Source organism: Podarcis liolepis, assembly GCF_965112155.1.
Source record: "Podarcis liolepis genome assembly, chromosome: 6".
NCBI lineage: Eukaryota > Metazoa > Chordata > Lepidosauria > Squamata > Lacertidae > Podarcis > Podarcis liolepis.
In genome coordinates, this window is record NC_139559.1 from 98,390,718 (window position 1) to 98,415,470 (window position 24,753).

The 24,753-nt window shown below is 43.6% G+C and overlaps 2 protein-coding genes across 3 annotated transcripts in view; one reads left to right on the forward strand and one right to left on the reverse strand.

Annotated features, from left to right (window-relative positions):
• Positions 1-24,753, reverse strand: part of VAMP4 (vesicle associated membrane protein 4) — a 30,487-nt gene that overhangs the window by 5,211 nt on the left and 523 nt on the right. The window contains exons 2-7 of one of the 2 annotated variants that reach the window (XM_083507272.1): positions 22,148-22,353; positions 16,674-16,720; positions 16,033-16,083; positions 6,833-6,933; positions 4,347-4,426; positions 2,874-2,925 (exon numbers count right to left, since the gene is read on the reverse strand). In XM_083507272.1, coding sequence (XP_083363398.1) covers positions 2,874-2,925; positions 4,347-4,426; positions 6,833-6,933; positions 16,033-16,083; positions 16,674-16,720; positions 22,148-22,213 — 397 coding nt within the window. In that variant the 5' untranslated portion in view covers positions 22,214-22,353. The remainder of the gene's footprint in view (positions 1-2,873; positions 2,926-4,346; positions 4,427-6,832; positions 6,934-16,032; positions 16,084-16,673; positions 16,721-22,147; positions 22,354-24,753) is intronic. The other variant, XM_083507273.1, reaches the window with a different exon arrangement.
• METTL13 (methyltransferase 13, eEF1A N-terminus and K55) overlaps positions 3,692-24,753 on the forward strand; it is a 55,051-nt gene continuing 33,989 nt past the window's right edge. The window contains exon 1 of the mRNA XM_083507128.1: positions 3,692-3,699. The gene's annotated coding sequence lies outside the window, so the exon portion shown is untranslated. The remainder of the gene's footprint in view (positions 3,700-24,753) is intronic.

Sequence of the window (24,753 nt, forward strand, 5' to 3'; positions counted from 1 at the left end):
TCTAGGCTGGATTACTGCAATGCTTTGTACATATGGCTGATTCTGCCCTAGACCCTGCCCTTCTCATGGAGAGCCTCCATAAGAGGAGGGCCTTTTCTGCAGTGGCTCCCCATTTGTGAAATGCTCTCCCCCAAGGCTGCTTATGTGGTGCCTTTGTTACATATCTCTAGGCACCAGGCAAAAACATTCCTCTTATCCCAGCCTTTGATTTTTTAATTGTTTCTTAATATGTTATGTATTTTTATGTTTTTTATATTGTAAATCCCCCTGTGATCCTCAGCTGAAGGGTGGTTTAGACATGTAATAAATAAAGATAAAAATAAAGTGACTGACTGACTGAATAAATAAATAAATAACACGGCTAGCTACGTTAACACAATCCCTGGTATTCCTCAGCATTCAAAGCCCACGCCCCTAAGTTTTGGCACCACATATGCATTTCCCAAATAGTGATCCAACTGGGATAGGACAACTACCGTATTTTTCGCTCTATAACACGCACCCGACCATAACACGCACGTAGTTTTTAGAGGAGGAAAATCCGTAGGCATGCCACCCGTAGGCATTCCCTCTATAACACGCACAGACATTTCCCCTTACTTTTCAGGAGGGAAAAAATGAGTGTTATGGTGCAAAAAATACGGTAAGTGGACAGGGCAACTATTTTTGCAGTAATATAAAGTTTTCATAATAGGCTCGGTTTTTAAGAACATTATCTATTCCCTTGAAAGGAAAAATACTTACCATCTCAGCTGGAGTCTGGAAGGGGGAAAGTTTATTTCCCGTCAAAATTGCTTTACTGAACATCCTGTTTCCATCTCTTTCCAATCCTCAAGTCAAAGCAGATGGGATTTTCCACGAATATCATCTCTCAGTTATCCCACTTTTAAGAAGAGCAGGCATGTCTTCCAGCTCACACCCTTCAAGTGCATGTGAGCAGGAAGCAAGAAACTCCCTTGACAGTGTGTGGCTGATCTTTTGGGAAAGCTATGTTTACTGCGTGCACAGACACCAAATGTATCTGGCTTCTGGAATGTCATGAATGGGGCAACTCCTGGCCCCACTCTCATCCTGCACCTCAGTAGCAAACCTGCCTCAAAGTCAGGCTGCAGGGTTAAGCTGCAATTCCCTTCATCCTTTCCCTGGATCCCACCTTCAAAATGGTTACACTGGCCACCTTCCAGTCCTTGGATACAAAGACACATGCATATTTTTAGAAGACTGAGCAATTTCTCAGTTTGATACCAACCAGTGTTAATTTTTAATTTGCTGATAATTTGCTAATCAGCATAATTTGTCTCAGTTCTTCAGAATGCCTTCCTGCAATATGCTCCTCAAATTAGTTTTTTTGCATTGCTTCTTCTTAGGTTGCATTTTCTTTGCAAAGTTTGTGTTTCTTTTTGCTATCATTTGGAAAAGACTTCCATTTTCTTATGGAGGTTTTCTGGTATCCAAAAGCACCACCAACTTCCAGAATCTGGTGGTTGCTTTTTTCACATTGTGCTGAGATGGAAAATAATGTCCTATCTTCAGGACTTGAACTTGGCTCCCATTCTTGAGATGGTAAAATCAACTCATCCCTAATTGGAAAATGCATAGAGTCCCATGTCGAATTATGTTTTGAGTCTTCCACGTTTTGGATTCATAAACAACAGAAAGCCATCCTACCTAGTCTATCCATTCCTTTATCCTCCCACAGACAGGGAGCTAGCTCCCAATCTCCATCACACCAACAACACTTTCAAGTTTTCCTATAGGTGTGCATAAAGTACAACACTCTTGTGACAAAGGAATTGCCACCATGATCTAAACTATAAAGAATTACTGAGTTCCTGTTTAAATCTCTCCAATTAAAATCAATCTTAGAAATGCTCAATTTTGGTTAGATTATATTGATTTCTTCTTAAAAAGGACCCACAAACATTAAAGCTATTTCAATCCCACAATCCTCTAGTACTAGGGGCACTCAAAAGTTAATGGCAATATTCTGGGCAACTCCTAAGCTAACAACTCAATAGTACGGCATCCATTAGCCCAAGCAAGAAGACCTGAAGTAGTGTATGTGTCAGAGACCAGGCTGAGGAGTTCTGCTCTGATGAGGAATGGTGAGAGCCTCTCCCTCCCCCTGCTCCTGACCAGGATCCTGAAGCTGCCCAGAAGCAGTGGAGCAATATAGATTTGGAACAGTGGTTTGCAGAGGGGCATAGTTCTGAAGACAAAAGCTGGGGTGAAGAAGAACTGGAAGAGAGAGAGCTAACAGACTATCTCCAGCCTATCAGTCCAAGGTCACGTACAGCAGAAAAGTTGGCTACACAAAAAGAACAGTGGTGTGGAAATGACATGGGAAGTGGGTGGAAACGTTAATTGGGAACACCTTCATTCCGAGAATGGCTGCTCTATTCTTTTGCTGTGGTGATTAAAGCCTCTTTAAATCAGGGGTCAGCAAACTTTTTCAGCAGGGGGCCGGTCCACTGTCCCTCAGACCTTGTTGGGGGCCGGACTATATTTTTTTTGGGAGGGGGGGTGAACGAATTCCTATGCCCCACAAATAACCCAGAGATGCATTTTAAATAAAAGGACACCTTCTACTCATGTAAAAACATGCTGATTCCTGGACCGTCTGTGGGCCTGATTTAGAAGGCGATTGGGCCGGATCTGGCCCCCGGGCCTTAGTTTGCCTACCCATGCTTTAAATGGTAATCGACTCTTTTTGCTTTGTGCTGCTGATCCTAGGCTGAAGGGGAGGAGTAAGCCGAGTTCCCAAAGCCTGACAGTATGATTTCTCTTAAGGCTGCAATTCAAGGATGTCTATTTGTTCTACATCTTGCCACTTCACAGAATTTTTACAACAAAGAACTTCAGAAAGCACTTACCAATAATCACTAGCAGAACACCAACAGCAACCAAAGCCACAATTACCTTCATCTGCAGAAGGAAACACAAGCCAAGCCAAGACATTACTTCCTTATTGCCTAGAGACTTATTTAAACCAATTACAGATAGGTAGCCATGTTGGTCTGCCATAGTCAAAATAAAAAAATTCCTTCCAGTATGCATGCACAGTGTGCATGCACAGTGTATCTGAAGAAGTGTGCATGCACACGAAAGCTCATACCAAGAACTAACTTAGTTGGTCTTTAAGGTGCTACTGGAAGGAATTTTTTTATTTTTATTTAAACCAAGCTAGTATGACTCCTTTCTTCACAATAATGGTGAAAGATTGCAGAATCAGCTGAACAACTCAAAATGCCTCCAGTCATGTCTTCCATCCACATTTTCAAAATACGGGCATAACGTGGGCACTGTAGCAGTGTGGGTAAAGAATTTGGAGGTCATTCAGCCATGAAGCTCATCAAACTTTTTTACTGGAGTAAAAACACCAGTCTTCAGAGTGTGCACCCAGACCCACACATTTCCCCATAGGTACCAACCTACATTGATATGTTCCAGGCACGTCCAACTCCCAAGAAACTGTGATCTACTCCCAGTATAAAAAAACTGGCAATAATCTACCCGTTGTCATTGGAGGGACGAGGATCTTGCGCGGTGTGGTGTGTGGAAGGTGGAGGCAAAGGGAGCCACGCAGATCCCAATAATGCCTGCCCTCCCTCCTTCCCCCCCTGCCGCCACGAAGACCCAGTGGGCGACATTCTTTGCGCTTGCTGCCTGTTCCGACCTTCCCAGTGGCAGCGGGACTCAGTGTGTGTGTGTGGGGGGGGGGGGCAAGTGACATTCCTTGTGTTTGCTGCCTGGCCTTTCCAGCGGTGTCGGAGGAACCCAGCGTCAGGGCCTCCGCTGCAGCAGTGAAGGCCGGGCTGAGCGGCAAGCGCAAGGAACATTACCTGGCCTGGCCTTCCCTGCGGGACCCAGTGCTGGGGCCACCACTGCAGCAGTGAAGGCCGGGCCGGGCAGCAAACAAGAAATAGCACCCAACCCTGCCTTCCCAACGGCTGCGGAGGGATCCAGCAGCAGGGCTACCCTTGCAGCAGTGAAGGCTGGGCCAGACAACATTCCTTGCACTTGCCGCCCAGCCCAGCCTTCCCTGCGGCAACATTCCTTGCCCACTTTATTTAATCCTGCGATCGACCAGGATCACTCTGGTGATCGACCAGTCGATCGTGGTTGAACATGTCTGATCTAATCTGATTACTTAGGAAAAAGGATGGAAGAAAGAATCTGGCCTCCTGTGGCAAACACAGCCCATTCATAACTGCAGTGTGGGGAAAAGTGTTAGCACTCAATTCCCAATATTGTGTATACACTTCATGTTCACACTCTGCCCTTGTGACCTTAATAGGTCTGCTTTTTTAAAAAGTCAACAGATTAATTCCTCTCTGGGACCTCACCTTGCAGCCTCGCCACCACATTTGCCGTCGGAGCTGTTTGGATCGGCTGCTAAAAGCTGTTGCATTGTCAGATAAGCTCTCTGTGCCAGAAAGAGAACATTTATTTTTTATTATTCATCACATTCATATCCCACCTTTTCCTCCAAGAAGCTCAATGATGTCCCCCTCCTCACCTAATCCCTTTGACAACCCTGTGAGGCAGCTTAGGCTGAGAGGCAGTGACTGGCCCAAGGTTACCCAGTGAGCTTAACGGCCAAGTGGAGATTTGATCCCTTCCGCCTCCCAGATCCTAGTCCAACACTCTAACCACAACGCGACACTGGCTCCCTCATGAACTGAACCTGCTGCAATACAAGTGGGAAAGCTTTCCATCCTAGCATGCATGTCTGTATTTATACATGCAAGCATATGCAAAGAGGTAATGATCAGGTATTCTTGCAGAGGTACAGTGAATTCCATGTGATTTGTTTCTAAAAGAAGAACATTAGGAATGCAGCCAACACTGTGGTTCATACAAATTCATTTAAGACTCCCCTTCCACCCACATAATTACTTAAGTTTTCTGTGTTTGGAAATTGTAATACAACATGTTCATTAACAAATGAGCCCATGCTGTGCAGGAAGAAGCAAACATAAAAGTGGCAGAAGTACAACTGATACAAGTTATCTAGCCTACAGCGCTCTGCTACGAAGGGACAGGAAATGGTCCTCTGATCCAAGCCAGGATATGCAAGCCTGTATCTCTGCATAACTAGGCAGATTCTGATCACACAGGACCTGCCTCTTTATCTTCCCCATGCATGCAGTGGGAAAGACCCACAGTTAACAAGAGTAAGCAATGGGATGAAACAAGGCTGGGAACATCACTCAAGTGGCATAATGCACATCCTGATGGGCGGGTGGGCTCTCCTATAGACCGCATCCACCACATCATTAAGACAGTAACATTGTGAGGTAAAAATGACAGCAGCGCTTGGGAACTTTCAAAACAGTCACAAAGGGCAGTCAGGTAGTTTGCTATTAAGATTTAAACCACACACTGGGTGAGTTAAGATGCAATAGTAAACTAGTTTGGCTTACAAGGCTATTTTTCCCAAACTACTTCCACATGCCTCCTACCTAATGTAATATGAAATATCAGGTGTGGGACAAGTTAGGACTGCAGAGGTCAAAATGAGAGAGCAATTGTTCATTTGCAAGCAGGGCTCACCAGCAGCAAGAACCGTTAGAGGTGCACTATCAGCACCAAGCAACTGTTTGGTGTTGAAAGTGCATCTTCAAAGGCACTAGCTTTCAGTGAAAAGCCATTTGATAAGCACTGACAGCAGGCCCCTTTGGACTTATCACCCAATGGCAAAATGGCCCAAGGGTGGGTGAGAAAGGCTGGGATTTAGTTTGCCAGCTGGAAAAGTTTCCTCACCCATCACTTAATGTCATGTGAATGTGCTTTGGGCTTATGTACTCCACACTCCCCCCCCCCAGTGGAGCCATGAGGAGAGCCAAACCCTTTTAAAACTAACCAGGGTTCTGTGTTTTATCTGAACTTGGGGAAACTGGTTAGATTAAAATTATAGTCAGTGAACAAGCCAGGATAATAAACTATAGTTCAATCCTGGCTTATTTAGACTAAGCATAGTTTAACCCACTACAGCTTTCCTGAGTTTGGTAGTAACAAGGAACTCTGGTTATTATAAAAGCAGAAGCTTTTGATTTCCATCTCATGGCTGTGCCAGAGAACAGTGGTCTGGGAATGAACAAGATTGAAACTTATTTATGTTACATCTAAAAAGGACTATTGCATTAGTAAGTAAATATATATATTGGGACTGTGCGTACATACAAAAGAAACTAAATTCAATATTAGGAATATAATTATAAAGACTAAGGAAAAGAAATGTACTTATTTTGTATAATTAATTAGAATAATTCAATGGTTTAGAAATATTTTTGGTAAGGATGGATTCTGTATGCAGGACAGCAAGAACCTTTTAAATCTCTAGTTGCCAGAACATTTTAGGAGTCTTTCAGGTTTGTGTTCTAGGCAGGGGATGCCAACGTGGTGCCCAGGGGCACAATGAGACCCTTGATATCCTTCCCTGGCACCAACAAAGCACCTGAGTCACACACAAACCGTCATGAAGTGGCTGCTCCCTTCTCCCTTGAAGAGCAGATAGCAGGTCTCTCCCACTTCTTTTCAAGGGTCAGATTAATTCTACTGGATTAGATTTCCAGATCCCTGGAAAAAGTGCAGCATGTATGCGTACTCTTTCTCTCTTCTCTCAAGAGGGATTGGCACCCACAGAACTCCCTCAAAAATCCAAAATGTTAAGCAACTCCTGGCATAGGGGGGAAAGCAAACACTCATAGGTGATCATGTTTGGGATATTCTCAGACTATGCACAGAGCTCACAACACACTGGATTTAGTACTCTTGAGGACTCTCTTCTGAGGCTGCAAGGGGAAAAAAGAGGCCCAACTATTCCTACCTGACTTATCCTGCAAGTCATCTAGTCGTTCTCCCCTTTCTATCACCTTGGTGATGTTTTCTTGCATGACATCAATAACTTCATCAACCTGGTTTTGGACACTGGAAAACAGAGCAGGGTGTGGAGGAAGAATCATATTACCCAATGATTTGTCACAAGTGGTAGCAAATGCAGTTGATTATTGGATTCAAATGCAAAGTAGCATATGTAAAGATTTGAATGGGCTTTAAAAATTATGATTTTCTTAAGAATGAAGTGTTCATGTGTGGTTTTCCAAATATTTTTTTCAAGAACTGGGTTGCCCAAGGCTACCCAGGAAGTAATGGCTAAGGCAAGACTTGAATTGAAAGTAGCAGTCTTATGAATGCAAACGTTACGATACATCTCATTTAATTGACTGTGAAACTTCTAAGTAAACATGAATAGAGCACACATCAAAATATTGGTCTCAAAACCAAAAGTACACTACATTGGCTGTCATTTTTATGCCACATTTATATCCTCACAGACTTTATAACATGGCTTTGGGTCATACTACATTCTGAATTTAAGAGTTACTGGAAGCTCTACCACACTGAAGAATTCCAGAAAAATTGCAACACAATTTTAAATGAAAACTTGAGAAAGTTGTGGCATCAAAGTCATTGAGAACACACACACTCTCCACCCCACCCCACCCCCACTTTGCATTCATACCCACCTAGCACATGAAGAACAGGCAGCTTTCAAACAAAATGAGACACAGAATTGTGGGAAATGGATGTATTCCTACCAGTCACACACACTGTGTGTGTGTGTGTGTGTGTGTGTGTGTGTGTGTGTGTGTGTGTAAAACATTTTAAAAAATACCAATTAAAAAATGAAACTAGCAAACAAGTTATTAAAACATTTAAAATTTAAAATGAAAGCAATAATGTTAAAAATGCTTTACTTGCTAAAATTACATGCCTGGGTAGGTTTTGCTGGAACAAAAACATTTTTAGCAGGTGTCAAAAACAAGTCAAAGAGAAAGGAGAGTGACCAGGAGGAAAAATCTTTTGAAGGAAAAAACAGGTAAAGGGAGGAAAGTGACCAGGGAGAGAAGGGCAGAATGTGTATCTTGCAGTTCCTAATTTCTTTCTTCTTTGAGATAAGGGGGGGAAGGTCTTTGTTTTGTTTCCCACTCTCTCAGAAAGCTTGGGGCCCTCACTTTGAATCTAAACTTCAGTTCATAGCTTGTTCTAATCCTGGAAACCCCACACAGAACCAGATTTTTCTCCAATACAAACAGCTCTTTAATAAGAGTAGCCTTTCAAAGAGAAGCCAAAGCAATCTCAATTTTTCAGCTAATTACATACCAAAGGTTTAGCTAGAAAAGGGAAATTTCTATGATTTTTTTTTGGAGTGGGTGTTGTTTTTGTTATCTGCCCTAAGCCAGGGACTGGCTGTGCAGTCTAAATAACACGAAGTAACAGTAATGAGGCAATGGCAGCTTTGACTTGCATACTGCTCTCAAAAAGTGTTCCGTCCATCATTTAGCCATCATGAGTAAGTAGAGGAAATAAAGGGAATGATAATACCGACCTACTTTACAGGGGTGTTGGAAAGATTATATGCTTTGAACCTACTTGCATCTTAGGGAGTTAGGATGGTCCACTCCCCTTGCTCTTTCTTACTTCTTCCCTCCCCACTCCTTTTTTCCTTTTGTACCATGTCTCAAATTGCTACCCACTCATTATTATGAAGTCTACGGCTTCCGCAGTGCTTAGGCAGAAGGCGGCATCAGGGATGCAGAACTTGTGGCCCTTCCAGATGTTGTTGGACTCAAATTCCCATCAGCCCCAGCCCCTATTAAATGATGACCTAGTTTTCCTCATGGAGATGGTCAACCTATAAATCATCCAGATTCACTTCAGACTGAGGGTGGAAGCTCACATGATAAAATGTTCCTCCTTTACAAAAAACCCCCAACAACCTGGGCATGCCTAGCTTAGCCTTAATATGTTAAGTTTACTATGAGCAGGGGTTTTGAAAAACATTTTGAAGGAAGTGGTTTGGCATAGTTTATCACTCTTGTGGCAACTAGGCCAAAATGTGCCACTGTTTAGGGTTGCAGCATTCCAAGTGACTTCATTTCAATGGAAGCCAAATTGCAAAGCCATTTATTCTCTCACCCCCAGCAGTGATTAGACCAAACAAAGGAAATGGATGTACACCCTGTTAATTAGGATTACAATTAATCTCCAGTGCCCCAATTACACTAAAGTTGTTATGACAGGCTGTCAAGCCTTAAATTGGAAGACTGGGGAAAGAGCCTGAGATGTTGCAGGGCAGTGGGAGGAGAAATACAGGACTGGGGCAGTCGTCCGCTTTGATCCTTGTCCTTCAACAGCTATGTACATGGGAGCACATGTCAAGAAGTCCTTTGCCTTGTCTGAGGACTACTGTGGGCATGGGGCTAAGATGGAAACAAAGAAGTTATTGTGGTTTTGCAGTCTTGATATGATGGACAATCCTCACTTCCTGCTCTTGTTACACTTGTAGCCACTCTTCCTCTAAAGTCGCGTTTCCGAACCTTTTTCTGACCTTGTTTCCTCCTTCACCACTGTCACCGAAATGGCGGGTCTGTTTGTGTCCTTGGGAGGAGCGTCCCAGGCAGGCTTGGCTTTGGCATGGGGCGTCCCAGCTCTCCCCTCCCTGCGACCCACCTTTGGGAGAAGCTATGGCACGGGGACGTCCCCGACTGGCGAGAAAGTGACGCACACGGGACAGGTTTTTGAGGAAACTGACTACAGGCGGGCACGCTTTTCTGGTCGACAGAAAGAGGTGAATGAAAGCTTTGCAATCGATTTGATCGCTCAGCAGCCTGTGAGTGAAGTTGAAACCAGAGTGATATCCTGCGATGGTGGCGGCAGAGCTCTGGGACACCCTAAAGTGTATATAAACTTGGACAAAGATACAAAAACGGGAACATGTGGCTACTGTGGACTCCACAGCACCATCACTGAAAATTGTCTTTATTATACTATGTTATAGTATTAAATATATATTTAAAAGACAAAAACAAAAACAACAAAAAACAGATTCATACAGACAAACCCCCAGGGGAGGGAGACCGAGGCGTTATTTGTTTAGTCATGGGTATGTTGCTCTTTGATTCGTATGACTACTGAAATAAACTTTGCCACGGCCACTGTGATATCATTGGACTTGTCGTCCAGAAGATACACACAAATAAAATAAGCAGGTAAAAGAAAAGGAAAACGAAGAAAGAAACCCATACCAACTAAAACAATACCCCCAACCTCAATAAAACAATCAACAAAGAGGATAAAATCTGACACACAACCTGCATAATGGTGGCGCCAGAGTGTGCCAATGCCCATATCCCTACCCCAACAAACCAATAATGTTGTTAGTAACACTGACAACACTACTTATAAACCTTATACCCAACACAGGAGTCACAAATGTGCTTAACACCATCTCACTGACCACTCCCTATCCGAAATGACTGGGAGGACAGACCGTTCCCAAACAAGGTCCTCCATGCCAGCTGAGACCCAGGACCAACCAGCTGAAGACCAGATTATCCTGCATACCCCAAATAAACACCTATATAACTACATATAGGCTACTTTCTGTAATCTACTCCCCACTCTTTAACCCAAATCTAATTCTAAACCCCCTCTTCCCCCACCCATCACACGTTATGTCAGCGCAACTTAAGTCTGATAGACAACATAAGGTGACAGACTCAGGACAACCCACACGGGTTGGCAGGGAATGATCCTATAAAGCAGGTAAGCAGAATGATGGATTGGGAAACCCTATCAAAAGAAAATGCATCACCTCATATGTAAACACCATGAAACCACACATTGCCTTCCTACAAGAAATACACAATCCACCCAAAGGAAGCAAACTCCTGAGCAAACCCCACTTCAGTCAACAATGGGTTGTACCTGGCTCAGGAAAGGCCCATGGAGCAGCCATAATACTTAGTAGAGGCCTGGACTTCAAAGGCACGACAGTGCTCAAGAGGCAGATTCATTTTCACTAAAGGGACACTGAGTGGCAAAACTAAGCAGACCATTGGCTCCATATATGCCCCAAACTCGAAACAACCAGAGTTCATCCAGAAAACACTAAACTAGTTCCTCTCCTTCTCTGAAGGGGAAGCAATTCTGGGAAGTAACTTCAGTCTAAATATGAGAGGCATATTTCTGAAAGACAACCTGAAAGACAACCACCCTACAACCCCATGGGCAACCTTCCACGGAAGGAAACCCCAAATAATTAAGAACTCTTACAAATTGCTAAAAATGCTTAAAAACAGAGGTCCCTATGACATACAGAGCAAAGAAAACCTCAGAGACACCAGCAACACATTCCAGTCCGGGAGCTATGGCACAGTATCCAGACTAGATAGCATTCTGCTCACACAAGGTCTGATACCCTTGATTGAATCAACGAACATAGGTAGGATTAAAATCGCAGAAGAAATGTGAACTACCCCCTCATGGTTCTTCAGTCCCATCCTAAGCACAAACAAACTAATTAGAGAGTCTCACAAAGACTCTCCAAAATACTGCAAAGAAAATGATGTAGACAATACAGTACTAACTTGGTTTACAACCATAATCCATTCTGTTTTTTTTTTATAAAATTTTTATTGATTTTACAACATTTTTAAGAAAAACAAACAAACACTAAAAATGACAAACATACACGTATAATTTCAAACATATTTTCATAAACCTCTTTTCTTGGACCTCCCCATACCCCCCCTCTCTGCATCCCAATGTCCATAATTCAACTAGCAACTCCCAATTGTTACTTTCCAATCTCTATCATCTTAGTCCTCTTTTATAGTCTAGCCTTGTATCCCTGTACCCTTTTGCTTCTGGAAACCACAACATTTTAGCATTCATTAAGTTTATAGTAGTCCTTAAGATAGCTTTTAATTTTTTTCCACTCTTCTTCCACCGTCTCTTTTCGTTGGTGATTTCAGCTCTTTTTGTATTTGTCTAGCAGGTTTTCTGCAGTAGCAGAAAGCCGTTAAAAATTTAAAAAAAAAAAAAAGTGATTTCAACCATAATCCATTCTGGAGGCCCATTTGTAAACTAAAACAGGTTGTAACCCAAGGCGCGCTTTTGCCAATGGGGCCTCCAAAAAAATTTTGTTCATAATCCAAAAAAAAAGGGGAGGTTGTAATCCAAAAAAAGTTTGCAAACCAGGACATACACTTCCAGGTTTGACATGTTTGTAACCCAAAACATATGCAAACCAGGCTGTTTGTAAACCAAGGTACCACTGTACAAAAAACAACAACCCTCCTTTGGGACATAATAAAAGCAGTCACCAGAGGAGCTTGCATAAAAGAGAAAGCATCCCTTAAAAAATAAACCTCCTCAAAAATTAGCAAAATAGAACAGGACATCACAGCACTCTCATCACACTACAAACGAACAGGAGCTGAAAAACTCCTTAAACTTATAGAACAAAAAAGGAAGGAACTAGACTGACTAGAAATCAACAAAACAATGATCAACATTCTATACTCAAAACAATGCTTCTACAAGTACGGGGGGAAATCACTCAAAACAAGAATAAACTGCATCACCAAAAAAGACAGCAACATAATCTTCTCCAAAGAAATAACCTCAGAAATTGTTGAATTTTACACTGACCTATACACCTCCTGCAACCCACCTGAACAGGAAATCAGAAAATTCCTAGCTGAACTGACCTTTCCAACCTTAACTGATGAGGAACAGGAATTCCTGGACAGTCCTATCACCCTGGAGGAAATAGATACGGTCCTCAAAAACCTGAAACCACTAAAAGCCCAGCCAGCTTTACAGCAGAATTCTATAAGAAATTCAAGGAATCCCTGATGACGCCTATTCAACATCACCACAAAAGGGGGCCCCATTCCTAAAACCTGGACCTCCTCCAAGATAGTCTCTACAGTGGTACCTCGGTTTAAGAACAGTCCTGTTTCAGAACGATTCAGTTTACGAACTCTGCAAAACTGGAAAAAGTGTCCCAGTTTGAGAACCTTACCTCAGTCTAAGAACGGAATCTGAATGGCGGAAGGGCACCAGCAGCAGGAAGCCTTGTTAGTGCCTCGGTTTAAGAATGGTTAAGAATGGTTTCGGTTTAAGAACGGACTTCCGGAATGGATTCAGTTCGTAAACGAAGGTACCCAAACCGCTCAAAGAAAGCAAGTGGCCCTGGCTGCCTAAATAAAACACTACAGTCCCACTCACGCTTACCTGGGAGTAAGGCCCACTGAACTCAGTGCAGCTTTCTTCTGAGTGGACAATTCTTTACTAGGTGCAAGTCAGCAGCACCAGATGACTCTGCCCGGCCCAGCAGTGGTGGCAGCAACAAGCAGCTCCGGCTCGCCCAGCCCTACCCATTGCCACCCCACCACCGCACTTATCTGACCTGGGGGTTCCGGACAGCAGGCTCTACTGGTCAAAGCAGGAGCCTCAACAAACCAGTGTTCAAAACCAGTGTTCAAAACTCCCCATTGTTCTAGGTGCATTTTGCGAAAGGGAGTTTGATTAGCATGAGCAGTTTGAGCTCTGGGTGCAGTACTGTGCCTAAGATTTCAGATTAAAACTGCAAAGTGGAAGGAAAGGAGGACCCTTTTCAGCTACTCTCTGTAGAAAAGACCCTCTTAAGAATATTGGGGGATGGACAGAGGAAGGACTAGACCATGTGAAAAATGGAACATAATATTTAGCTGCAGTTCATTCATTTTCAGCTTTGTACTCTTGTTATAAAAAAGCACGTCTAGACATTCCGTTGTTGCGCCCATAACCTAGGTTTAAGGTGCCCTTTAGCTCCTAGCTTTCATATATCAGTTTCTAACACTGTGTCTGACATGAACTGCTCAAGAGCCAAAGCTTGGACATCCATTGCACTTAAAGAAAAAACAAAGGTGCCCAGTCTGCTTTCAACTACCACTGATCACAAGAACAATCAACAAGTTAGCACCACAGGAAAAAAACCTGAAAAATGTTCTATAGTTCATAACTAACTAAATTCGTCACCACAATGTGTGTTGAAGGCCACTAGCACAGATGTGCTTAGAAAGTGATTAGGCAAATTCATGGAGAACAATCTATCAACTGGTATTCGCCACAATAACTAGATAGCAACTCTGTCCAGAGGCTATATATTTATGTACCAAATGTTGGGACCTAAAAATGGGGATGGCTTTTTATTTGCGAGTTTCCATAAGCACTTACTTAGATGGCTGTTAGAAACAGAATGGTCAACAAAATGCCCTCAGTTTGAAGAACGTAAGAACTACACTTCTCAAGGAACAGTAGTCAGGGTCTCAGTTGTGGCAAACTTTCAACATATCATAGCCGTTTCCTGCGTAAGAAGGTGGATGGCCATGAACTTCACATCCCAACAGATTTCAAGCCTAGAATTTGCAGGTGTAAAAGCTGATTGCCTCTGTGCCCCAGAGAAGAGGAGCATGATGACATGGTTATCAGGTAGTTGCAAGACCCCAGACCTAAATACAGAGCTAACAGAGCCTCAGGAAGTGAGCAATTTCCTCACTGGCTGCCCTGACTTAGCAGACAATTCCAAGAAAGAATTTAAAGGCATACCAAAAGTCAAGCTGGAAAGAAATGCTGTCCTCAACTTTAAGCTCTTCAAACATTCCAATTACAGACTTTCAAAAACTGTTCTACAGTTTCTTTCCAACTTTCTATCATCTGCCATTTTATATTGGTATTTCAATCCAGGGTGGATCACTTTACTGCAAGGAATAAACTCATACACAGCTTCCCCCAGTAAATAGTCAGCCTCTATTAATCAGTTCTAGAGACTACAATAATAATCTCTATCCCTCCCCATAAATGAGCACTAATTTTGAGTTCTTTTAAAGGCTTTTTGTAGTCCAAGACATGAGCACCTATTATTCGTTCCTCTCCAAATGAATGTTTCAACTGATAGGAAATCACATAGTCCCAGTATTCAAACTGCAACCATTGCTGGGAAAATGACATTCTTTCTAAACCTTACTATTACTATTTGCACAGCTGCCTGCAGTAGTTATGGGAGAGTATAGCTGTTGGGGTTTATTTTTGTGTGTGCTTCTGCTCTACCCCAGTCCCCCTTTGCAGACTGAGCAGGTGCCTCACCTCTTGCCTATAACAGCACACAACTTTTAACAGAGAGAACAGAGCAGGACAGATGCTCCCTTATTTCAACTGCAGCAAGGATTCCTACCTACAATCCTATCCAGTTTGCATGTGATCTGCCTTTGAATGGAACACTATTCCACAAACGCTTCTGGGGTAGACACACTCTTTGAATTGAACCTCCAAGAAGAATGCTTTTGAACAACAGAAGATGAACTTTAGCGCTTCAGAACATATTTAGATACATCAAGACACACACATCGCTTTTCTTTTGGTGATATATGTAATGAATGATGAAAGAAAAGAAAGAATTGCGCATGGTGCAGTAAAATTTCAGAGAGATGGACACAAAATAGACAAGTGCACAGGTTTGCCCATCCTAATAAAATCATAGGATACAAGTTTCCAACCCACAGTCAATTGCTATGATGAGCTGCCTCCAAAGTTCTTGTCCTGAAAGCCAACACTAATAAACTGAGGTGATCCATTTCTTTAGGATTAATGCTTCTGTACTGGAATGTGGGGTATATGCAGGGTCACCATGGGTTTTAAGCAAGTAAATTGAACTGAACTGGTATCTGAGTGAAGAAGGGGGTTGCCTCCCCCTCCTCCTCCTCCAGGGAACCATTGGATAAGGATGTCAAAGCTAGAGCTTAAGCCTCTTAGTACAAATTGCTCCTGGAAGGTGTCCAAGTTTTGTCTTCTTTCCTATTGTTTTGGTACAGTTGGTGATTACTAGCCAAGTTTTAATTGCTTCCAATTTGCTCAGTGGCTTTGAACCTATTTCTGCTCTCCAGGAGGTCTTACAAATCTCTAGGCTGTCAACATGGTGGAAGATGGATCATTTAGCCCACAGTACAAAAAAATCAAAACATAGCAATGATGTTTACTGGTCTATGGCAAAAGGTCTTAGTGCCTTGGAAACAACTACAGTACTAGATTCAACACAAATGCTGCAAAAACCTTAACTAAGACTGCGGCAATTTTATATGAAAAAGAAACACAAGCCAAGGAAAGACCCATTTTCAAATGCCACAAAATACTTACTGCCTGATCTTGTCATTCTTGGGTCCAAACCTTGGACCTGATGGCCCTCTCCTGGAAAGACATAACACAAGCTTATTAACAGATCAAACCTGAGGACACAGTTGCTATTCATCTACTTGAGTGAATGAGCGGCATCACATGGCTGATTAACAGGGAGATATTTGGAGGCTTAAAGTATTACATCAGGCATAGGCAAACTTGGCCCTCCAGATGTTTTGGGACTACAACTCCCATCATCCCTAGCTAACAGGACCAGTGGTCAGGGATGATAGGAGTTGTAGTTCCAAAACATCTGGAGGGCTAAGTTTGCCTATGCCTGTTACACAATACATTGATGGCAAAAGTACTTCAAGAAGACTAGTACAGCCCCCAAGGCTGAAGGAAGGGGCCAGCAAGGCGAGTCCTCAATCTTACACTGCAAAGTTCACAGGAGGTGCTGTTGGCAAGGGTTCCAGTGAATCTTGCAATACTTCACCTTGCTTTGAAGATGAACACCTGATATGGTATCACGTTACACTGGCATGGCCAGTGCTATACACAACAGAGGTGGGGCCCCATACCGGAGAAGGGAAGAGCAAGCATTAAGAGATCCTCCCCAAAGGTTGTTCAGGTATCCCTGCTTCAGTCTTAGAGATACTTACAAGAAAAAGTCCTCCTCTTCATCTGAATCTTCCTCTAGGAGGTTCCTCTGCAAACATAAAAGATAGATAAGCTCAACAAGAAATACAAGTCTTTCTTGTCCACTTTCAAAGCTAGAAGGCGGCTAGGTCTTTCCTGAGATGCATCTTGTTAGCTGCAATCAGCACATCAGTTCTGCTTTAAGTTCTCTGGAGTTCAAATTAAAATAAAAGTTAACTACAAATCCATGATTCATAAAGGAAACAAGCACTTCTGAAAAATGGAAGATTGCTCAGCATTCACACATCTCAATGAAGTACCTCACAGACACCCATGTTCTCCTCTTCAATGCAAGGAGGGATCAGCATTCTTATGTCCTCACCCTCCAAAAAGACAAAATTGTGCTCAAGATAGCCACCAAGTCAACCTCCTAGAACTGAGCCTTCTTCACAGTGTTCTATCTCGTACTTGGGAATATAGTCCTGGAACATCCATTTGCTAATTATGTATAAGAATATTTATAGGCTTGGGGACATCAGTTTCATCTAAATATGATCTTGACTCAAAAGCATGGGAAAGGAGGACACAAACAGGCACAGAGACCCTTCACAGGGCTAGTTCAAGTATTTGCTTATCCACTTCTCTGTATCATTCTAAATATAGAGCCATGTGTAAAATGCTTGCCTTAAACTTTCCAGAGGTTGGCAGCAGAAACCTACCCTGGGAATCATGAATACAAGAGAGAATCAATTTGATCTGGAAAACCAAGAGAGTATATCTAAAAGGGGCACTGCCACAAAAAGTCCTATCACACAAACAGCTTTCCATAGGCTTGAAACCACAGAGAAGTGAGACTCTGGCCCTCACGCCTCACTCTGCAAAAACCTTACATGCCCACCAGTGTGTCTACTTCATATTTTTAACAAAGCTATGACAAAATATTTTTAACAAAGCTACGACAGGTAACTTACATCTTACACTTATTATACACTTATTATACTGAGGGTCCTGCTCCTGCCTCACTCCGTCGGGCCTAGGGCATGGCAAGACAGGCTACAAAAGGACTGGCCAGCAGAGAACACTGTTTTAAAACTGCTGTTAATTGTTTTAACAATTTTCCATTGTTTTTGTTTTTAATTGGTTTTGTAAGGGTGCTTTGGGGGATATGCCTAGGGGGAGAAGAGTGGGGGAGCACAAGGGGCAGTCCAGTAACAGTGGTACAGGGTAGCAGAAGGTATGGCATAGGAGATGGGGCAGGCCAGGTAAGGGGCACATGGCACAGGCCAAGGCAACAAAGGAGTGGCTGAAGAAGCAGCACATTAAGGTCCTGGAGTGGCCTAGCCAGTCTCCAGACCTTAATCCCATCAAAAATTTGTGGAGGGAGCTGAAGGTTCAAGTAGCTAAACATCAGCCTAGAAATCTTACTGACTTGGAGAGGATCTGCAAAGAGAAGGAGGACAAAATACCTCCTGAGATGTGTGCAAACCTGGTGGCCACCTACAAGAAACATCAGACCTCTGTCATTGCCAACAAGGGTTTTGCCACCAAGTACTAAGTCATCTTTTGCAAAGGGATCAAATACTTATTTCACTCCTTATAATGCACATCAATCACTGACTTTTGTCTTCTGGGTTTCTGGGGGTTTTCCTGTTGATGTTCTGTCTCTCACAGTCACAATAAACCTACCATTAAAATTATGGACTGGTCATTTCTTCTTCAGAGGGCAAACGGGCAAATTTAGCAGGGGATCAAATACTTCCCCCCCTCACTGTATCTCTATCTCCAGGCTCTGTCCAGTCAGAGGGGAATCAAGAGTGTGTGCTCCTAGTTTACTGCCTGCCTCACTGCCCAGCAGTGTCCCTGTCTGAGCTGACAGAGCTGCTGGGGGACTTTAACATCTATGCCGAGGCAACTGGCTCTGGGGCACCTCAGGACATCATGGCCGCCGTGACAGCCATGGGGCTGTCCCAACTTGTCACTGATGTCAGGGACTGGCTGGACGAGGAAGAATGGTGGCAGCCAGTAGTCCAGAAGGCACCTGAGGGGGAAGGGGACTTTGAATCAAGTTCAGACTGGTGGGACAGGGAGGAATCGTCCGCAGAGGGTGAGGATGAAGGGGAGAGGCTTGAGAGAGGAGGAGCAGGGGCTGTGTCTCCTGCTCTGCAATGCAGCCCTGATTCCGCTCCTTCCTCTCCCCCACTCTCAGTGCAGGAAAGAAGGGTTGAGAAAAGGCTAGAACAATTAAGAAACACTAAATCACAGCAAAAAAATGCACGGAGGGAGGTATAAATAAGGGGGAGGGGACAGAACTTTAGCTTCTGCAACGGATGTGCCAGGTACTGACGTCCTGATTACTGAGCAATGAAGTTTGCAAGCACTGTGCCGGATTCTGTTTACGTGTTGGACAACAGATGGAGGGGCTTTTCTGGCAGCCTGACACCCAACACACATGGCAGGCTATATTCTGGACCTTGGTTTCTCAACTAGGCAGGAAGAGGGTGATTTGAAAGTGGGGGACAGTGACATTAGTCCCTTGTCATGGTCAAATTACTTTCTGTTGAGGCTAATCTCCCTTTCCTAGGCAAGACTCTAGGGTGGGTGGTCATAGACCAGATCCAGGCGCTTTTGGAAGAAACTCATTTTCTAGATCTATTTCAATTGGGGTTTAGGCCCGGTTTTGGCACAGAAACTGCTTTGGTCACCCTGTATGATGATCTCTGTCAAGACAGAGACAGGGGAAATCTGTCCCTGTTAATTCTCCTCAACCTCTCAGCAGCTTTTGATATCACTGACCATAGTATCCTTCTGGAGCAGCTGTCTGAGTTAGAGATGGGTTGGACCACTTTGCAGTGGTTCTGGGCCTACTTGAGTGGTCGTTCCCTGAGGGTCAGCCCTATGAACCTTCAACGTGGAGTTCCTCAGGGCTCAATCCTATCCCCTATGCTGTTCAACATCTACAGGAAACCACTGGGTGGGGTTATCCGGAGATTTGGAGTACGTTGTCAGCAGAATGCTGATGACACTCAGCTCTACTTCTCCTTTACATCTGCAGGTGAGGTAGTGGAAATGCTGGACTTGATAATGGACTGGATGAGAGCCAACAAACTTAAACTCAATCCAGATCAGTCTGAGGTACTGTTAGTGGGTGGTTCCCTAGACAGGATGGGCTGGAAGGCTGCCAGCTCTTGATGGGGTTACACTTCCTCTGAAGGAGCAGGTTCGTAGCTTGGGGGTTCTCATAGCTTAGATCCTTTTCTGTCGCTCGAGTCTCAGGTGGCCTCAGTGGCCTGGAGTACCTTCCAACAGCTTTGGCTGGTCATCCAGCTACGCCCTTATCTGGATACTGCTGCCTATGCTCTGGTAATCTTTAGGTTAGATTATGTGGGGATGCCTCTGAAGATTGTTTGTAAACTTCAGTTAGCGCAGAATTCAGTGGTGAGGGTGCTCACCAGGGCAAGATGGTTTGAGCATATTACACCAATCCTGGTCCAACTGTACTGGCTACCAATTAGTTTCTGGACCCAATTCAAAGTGCTGGTTCTGACCTATAAAGCCTTAGATGGCTCAGGACCACAATACCCCAAGGACCACCTCCTTCCATATGATCCTACCCAGACCCTGAGATCATCTTCTGAGGCCCTTCTTTGTGTGCCTGCTCCATGGGAGGTTGGAAGGTGGCAACATGAGCATGGGCTTCTTCTGCAGTAGCTCCCCATTTGTGGAATGCTCTCCACAAGGAGGTTTGCCTGGCGCCTTCATTATACACCTCGAGGTGCTAGGCAAAAACATTCTTCTTTAACCAGGCCTTTGGTTGACTGACATTCAATGCTCTTTTGAAATGGGGGGTGGGGCGTTATTGGGTTGTTCTTGTTTTTTGAATATGTATTCTGTGCTTTTATATCATATATCCTGTGAACTGCCCTCAGACCTGCAGGTATAGGACGGAATACAAATTTAATAATACTAATAAATAGCTTCTTACGGGTCTCTGGGAAGGTTGCATAAGGGCCCTGGGGCCAGGTAGCAGAGCAGAGGGCTCGAAAAGCTCTTTCCACAGGGGATTTTCCCTGCTCTCCATTTGTATTTTCCTGCTACCTGCAGTAAAATATGTCACAGAAAACTGTTCCTGGACAAAGTCTGATAGTACTGAGCACTGGCATACTGGCGAAATGACCAGTTAAGTATTGGCAGCTGAACACCTTCACATCGACTGCAGTAGAAATAGTTCATGAAGCTGATGATGGTTGAAGAACAGGCCTACTCCCTGATGAACACAGCTGCTAATTGTTACGCTATTGAAACTGTGTGCTACCAGTCCATTCCCTCCTCAAACACCAGTTATACCCACAAGCTTTCTTTCTCTTCAAGATTACTACCCCGAGACGTAAGAGAACTTATTATTTAAAGTAGTTATAAGTTTCTTTTAAGTTGGTTGCTTACAGCAAACATAAAATATAAAACAATTTAAAAACCAGGAAATGCAAAATGTAAGCAACTTATCAGCATTAAGAAAAAAACCATTCAGTTCAGTAAGTATGCATTGGTCTCATACATCATTTACAGGAATAGGAGCTACTGTTAGGTTACACCCTCTGCTCCTTGGAAGACACATCACACCAAAAGAAAAGTCAGGTCAGACCAAACAGGCCAGAGAAGTATTAGCAGCAAGGAGCCTTTGTTTACTCCAAGTAAAAGTTAGCTGAAGAAAACCTGTTCTATAATATGGAGAGAAAACTCCATATTGTAAAGATACTGGCAAATAATCCTTAAATGTACATGAATCAATGATATATTCTGGAATGTTTATTAGACCAGTCCAAACTCCATAGGCAGTTGCACAATGAAACCAAAGTTTTCAAGTCCATAGGCATGTTTACCATCTTATCTTTTTATACTATAGCCTATTCTTCTCTAGGGGGGACGCGGGTGGCGCTGTGGGTAAAACCTCAGTGCCTAGGACTTGCCGATCATATGGTCGGCGGTTCGAATCCCCGCGGCGGGGTGAGCTCCCGTCGTTCGGTCCCAGCTCCTGCCCACCTAGCAGTTCGAAAGAACCCCTAAGTGCAAGTAGATAAATAGGTACCGCTTTATAGCAGGAAGGTAAACGCTGTTTCCGTGTGCTGCGCTGGTGCTGGCTCGCCAGAGCAGCTTCGTCACGCTGGCCACATGACCCGGAAGTGTCTTCGGACGGTGCTGGCTCATGGCCTCTTAAGCGAGATGAGCACGCAACCCCAGAGTCGGTCACGACTGGCCCGTACGGGCAGGGGTACCTTTACCTTTATTCTTCTCTAGGAAAACTAAGAGTAATTTACATGGGACTATCATGCAGCTTCCCATCCATCTACTAACAAGAGCTAGACCATGACATAATAGCACCATATAACTTCACCCTCAGTGACTTAAAAGCAATTATTCTACAGATGGATTTGACTGATGAGGCCATTCTAACCCGCACATTTAAAACATGCAAAGAAAGCCATTGCCCTCAAGCACTTACCCTCTCACTTTTCACTGACCCAGTAACATCATCATCATTGAGGTGGCGCTTGAATTTTGGAGGCATATTTCATATACGTGTTGCTTTTACTTGCCCAATACAAGGAGATGAGGGGAGCCCCACTTCCTAGGAAGAGAGATGGGGTGGAAAAAAATCAATTTCGTTGGGGTTCCATTCTCAGTCACAAAGACTGTCCACAGTGATGCCTGTATGGAAAATAATACAAATCATTAGAATTGTCCAATGCCTTTTATAACACTATGTTATAATCTCTACTCTGCATGCATTATTTTGTATCTGAGCCCATTGCACAAAAATGCCCAAGACAGGTAGTTTTAAAATGCTCAAGAAAGGCTTTTAAAATGTATCCTTCTTTCAACCACATTATCAAAAGGGGTGTGCTTGGGCTTTTGAAATTCTCCCAGTTCCTTAAAGTCAACCTTAAAAGCCAAGGTTTTTTAAGGTGGCAAGGAGGATTTAGGATTTTTACTATTATCGGAAGACTGGCAAAAGAACAGATAAAGGTATTTAAATACTATAACTACAGTCATAACTTGGGTTACAGACGCTTCAGGTTGCGTTTTTTCAGGTTACGAATGCGCCGAAACCCAGAAGTACTGGAAGGGGTTACTTCAGGGTTTTGGCGGTCGCACATGTGCAGAAGAGGTAAATTGCACTTTGCGCATGCACAGAAGTGCCAAATCACAACCCGCGTGTACACAGACGCATCGCTGTGGGTTGCGAACGTGCATCCTGCATGGATCATGTTCGCAACCCAAGCGTCCACTGTATTATCCCATAAAGAAGGTAATGAGCAGCAATTCCTTTTTAATCATTAACATTTTTGGAAAGGTGGCTAAAAAGAATGGCCACAATGCCACAATTTCAAAAACCTAAAACAGCAAGATCTATTTCAGTAGAACCCTTGGGGTTGTATCCAATGGTGTAACTAAACTAATGGGTCCCCCAACCCTCCAGAGCATGTCTGAGGATGGGGAGAGCATGGGGCTGCGGGTGGGAAGAAGAATTGATAGATTCCTTCCTATCAGCTGGGCAACAGTGTTGGACAGAACCCACTGCTACTTCTGTACCCACAAATATTTGAAGCTTCCAAGAACAAGAGCAGTGCTTTTTGACCATGGATTCCTCTGCCCCAGCACTCCATTTCCAGCATACTTCCAGGAAGACCCCAAGCAAGGCATGAAAGTCACAACCCCCCTGCCCAATTACTGATATGCCCTCAGCAATAAATATTCATAATATTTTTCCTTTGAACCTAGTACAGTCAAACCTTGGTTTTCGAACATCTTAGCTGCCGAATGTGAAACACAAGTTGAACGCAAAAAACCCAGAAGTGAATGCTTCTGTTTTCGAACGCGCCTCAGAAGTTGAATGGCTTCCGAGGCGCATTTCTTCATTTTTTCAGAGGATTTTGCTGCCAGCCCTTTGATCCTTGGTTTTCAAACATTTTGGAAATTGAACAGACTTCTGGAACGGATTACGTTCGAAAACCGAGGTTTCACTGTAATCTGGTTGGTCACTGTAAGAACAGGATGCTGAACGGAATGGGCCTTCAGCCTGACTCAGCAGGCTATTCTTACATTCTTAAATGCATTCCAACACATTAACCACATATGTTAGGGGCGGAGAACATTTGCTTCGCCTTCTGGATAACCTTCTGGGAGCTGCATGCCACTTATGGGCATGGCCAGAGGAAAAAAAGGGGTGGAACAATGGATGTGACTTAGTAGTTTAAGTAGGTGGACTGCATACCACAACCTTCCTCAACCTACACTCTTCAGAGGACTTCCAAACCATTCCTCTTCTACACACACCTTTCTTGTCCTATATCACCCACTTCATCTCCCTTTTATGCAATCTCAAAGAATCCCATTTCCCTATTTAAATAGGAGGACTTCCCTCCTTTGACTGATTCAAGGGTCTCACAGCACCCCTTCTTTCAACAGCTTGTTTATTTACTGCATTTCTATTCCACCTGTCCTTCAAGGAGCTCAAGGAGGCTCTATCCTCGCAACAGCCCTGAGAGGTAGGTTAGGCTAAGAGGCAGTGAATGGCCCAAGGTGGCCCAGTGAGCTTCATGGGGGGCCAAGTGGGGAGATTTGAAGCCCAGTCTCTCCCAGGTCCTAGTACAACACTAACCACTGCACCAAACCCACCTCCCGTTCCCAAGTCACCTACAGCCTTGCTTTTAACTCTTTCCCCATTTCCCTAATCTTTGGTTGTTTTTTTAAAGGCCCCTGTTGTAAAACTTCAAAAAGGCCAGCTGCAGTAGAATTGGCACTGCTACAGGTGCCCCTTCCCCATTTGTAAGAACTTGATCTCATTTAGTGTGGCACTGCCTGCACTCTGGAACTCCCTGCCAATTGAAAAAACATTCCTGATTATACAAGAACTACCCAGATGCTTAGAAAGTCGAAGTAATTCTAATCTGTTTCAGCATTTTAAACTTTTTTATGCTTTTAAAGTAGGGCTGCGGATTTGACTGTGAACCAATTTTTTGGTGAAGCGCTGAGGCTTTCCCCCCTTTCCAGTCAAGTGGTGTACATATTTCGCAAAACAGACAAATAAAGAAGACGTGGGGTTTT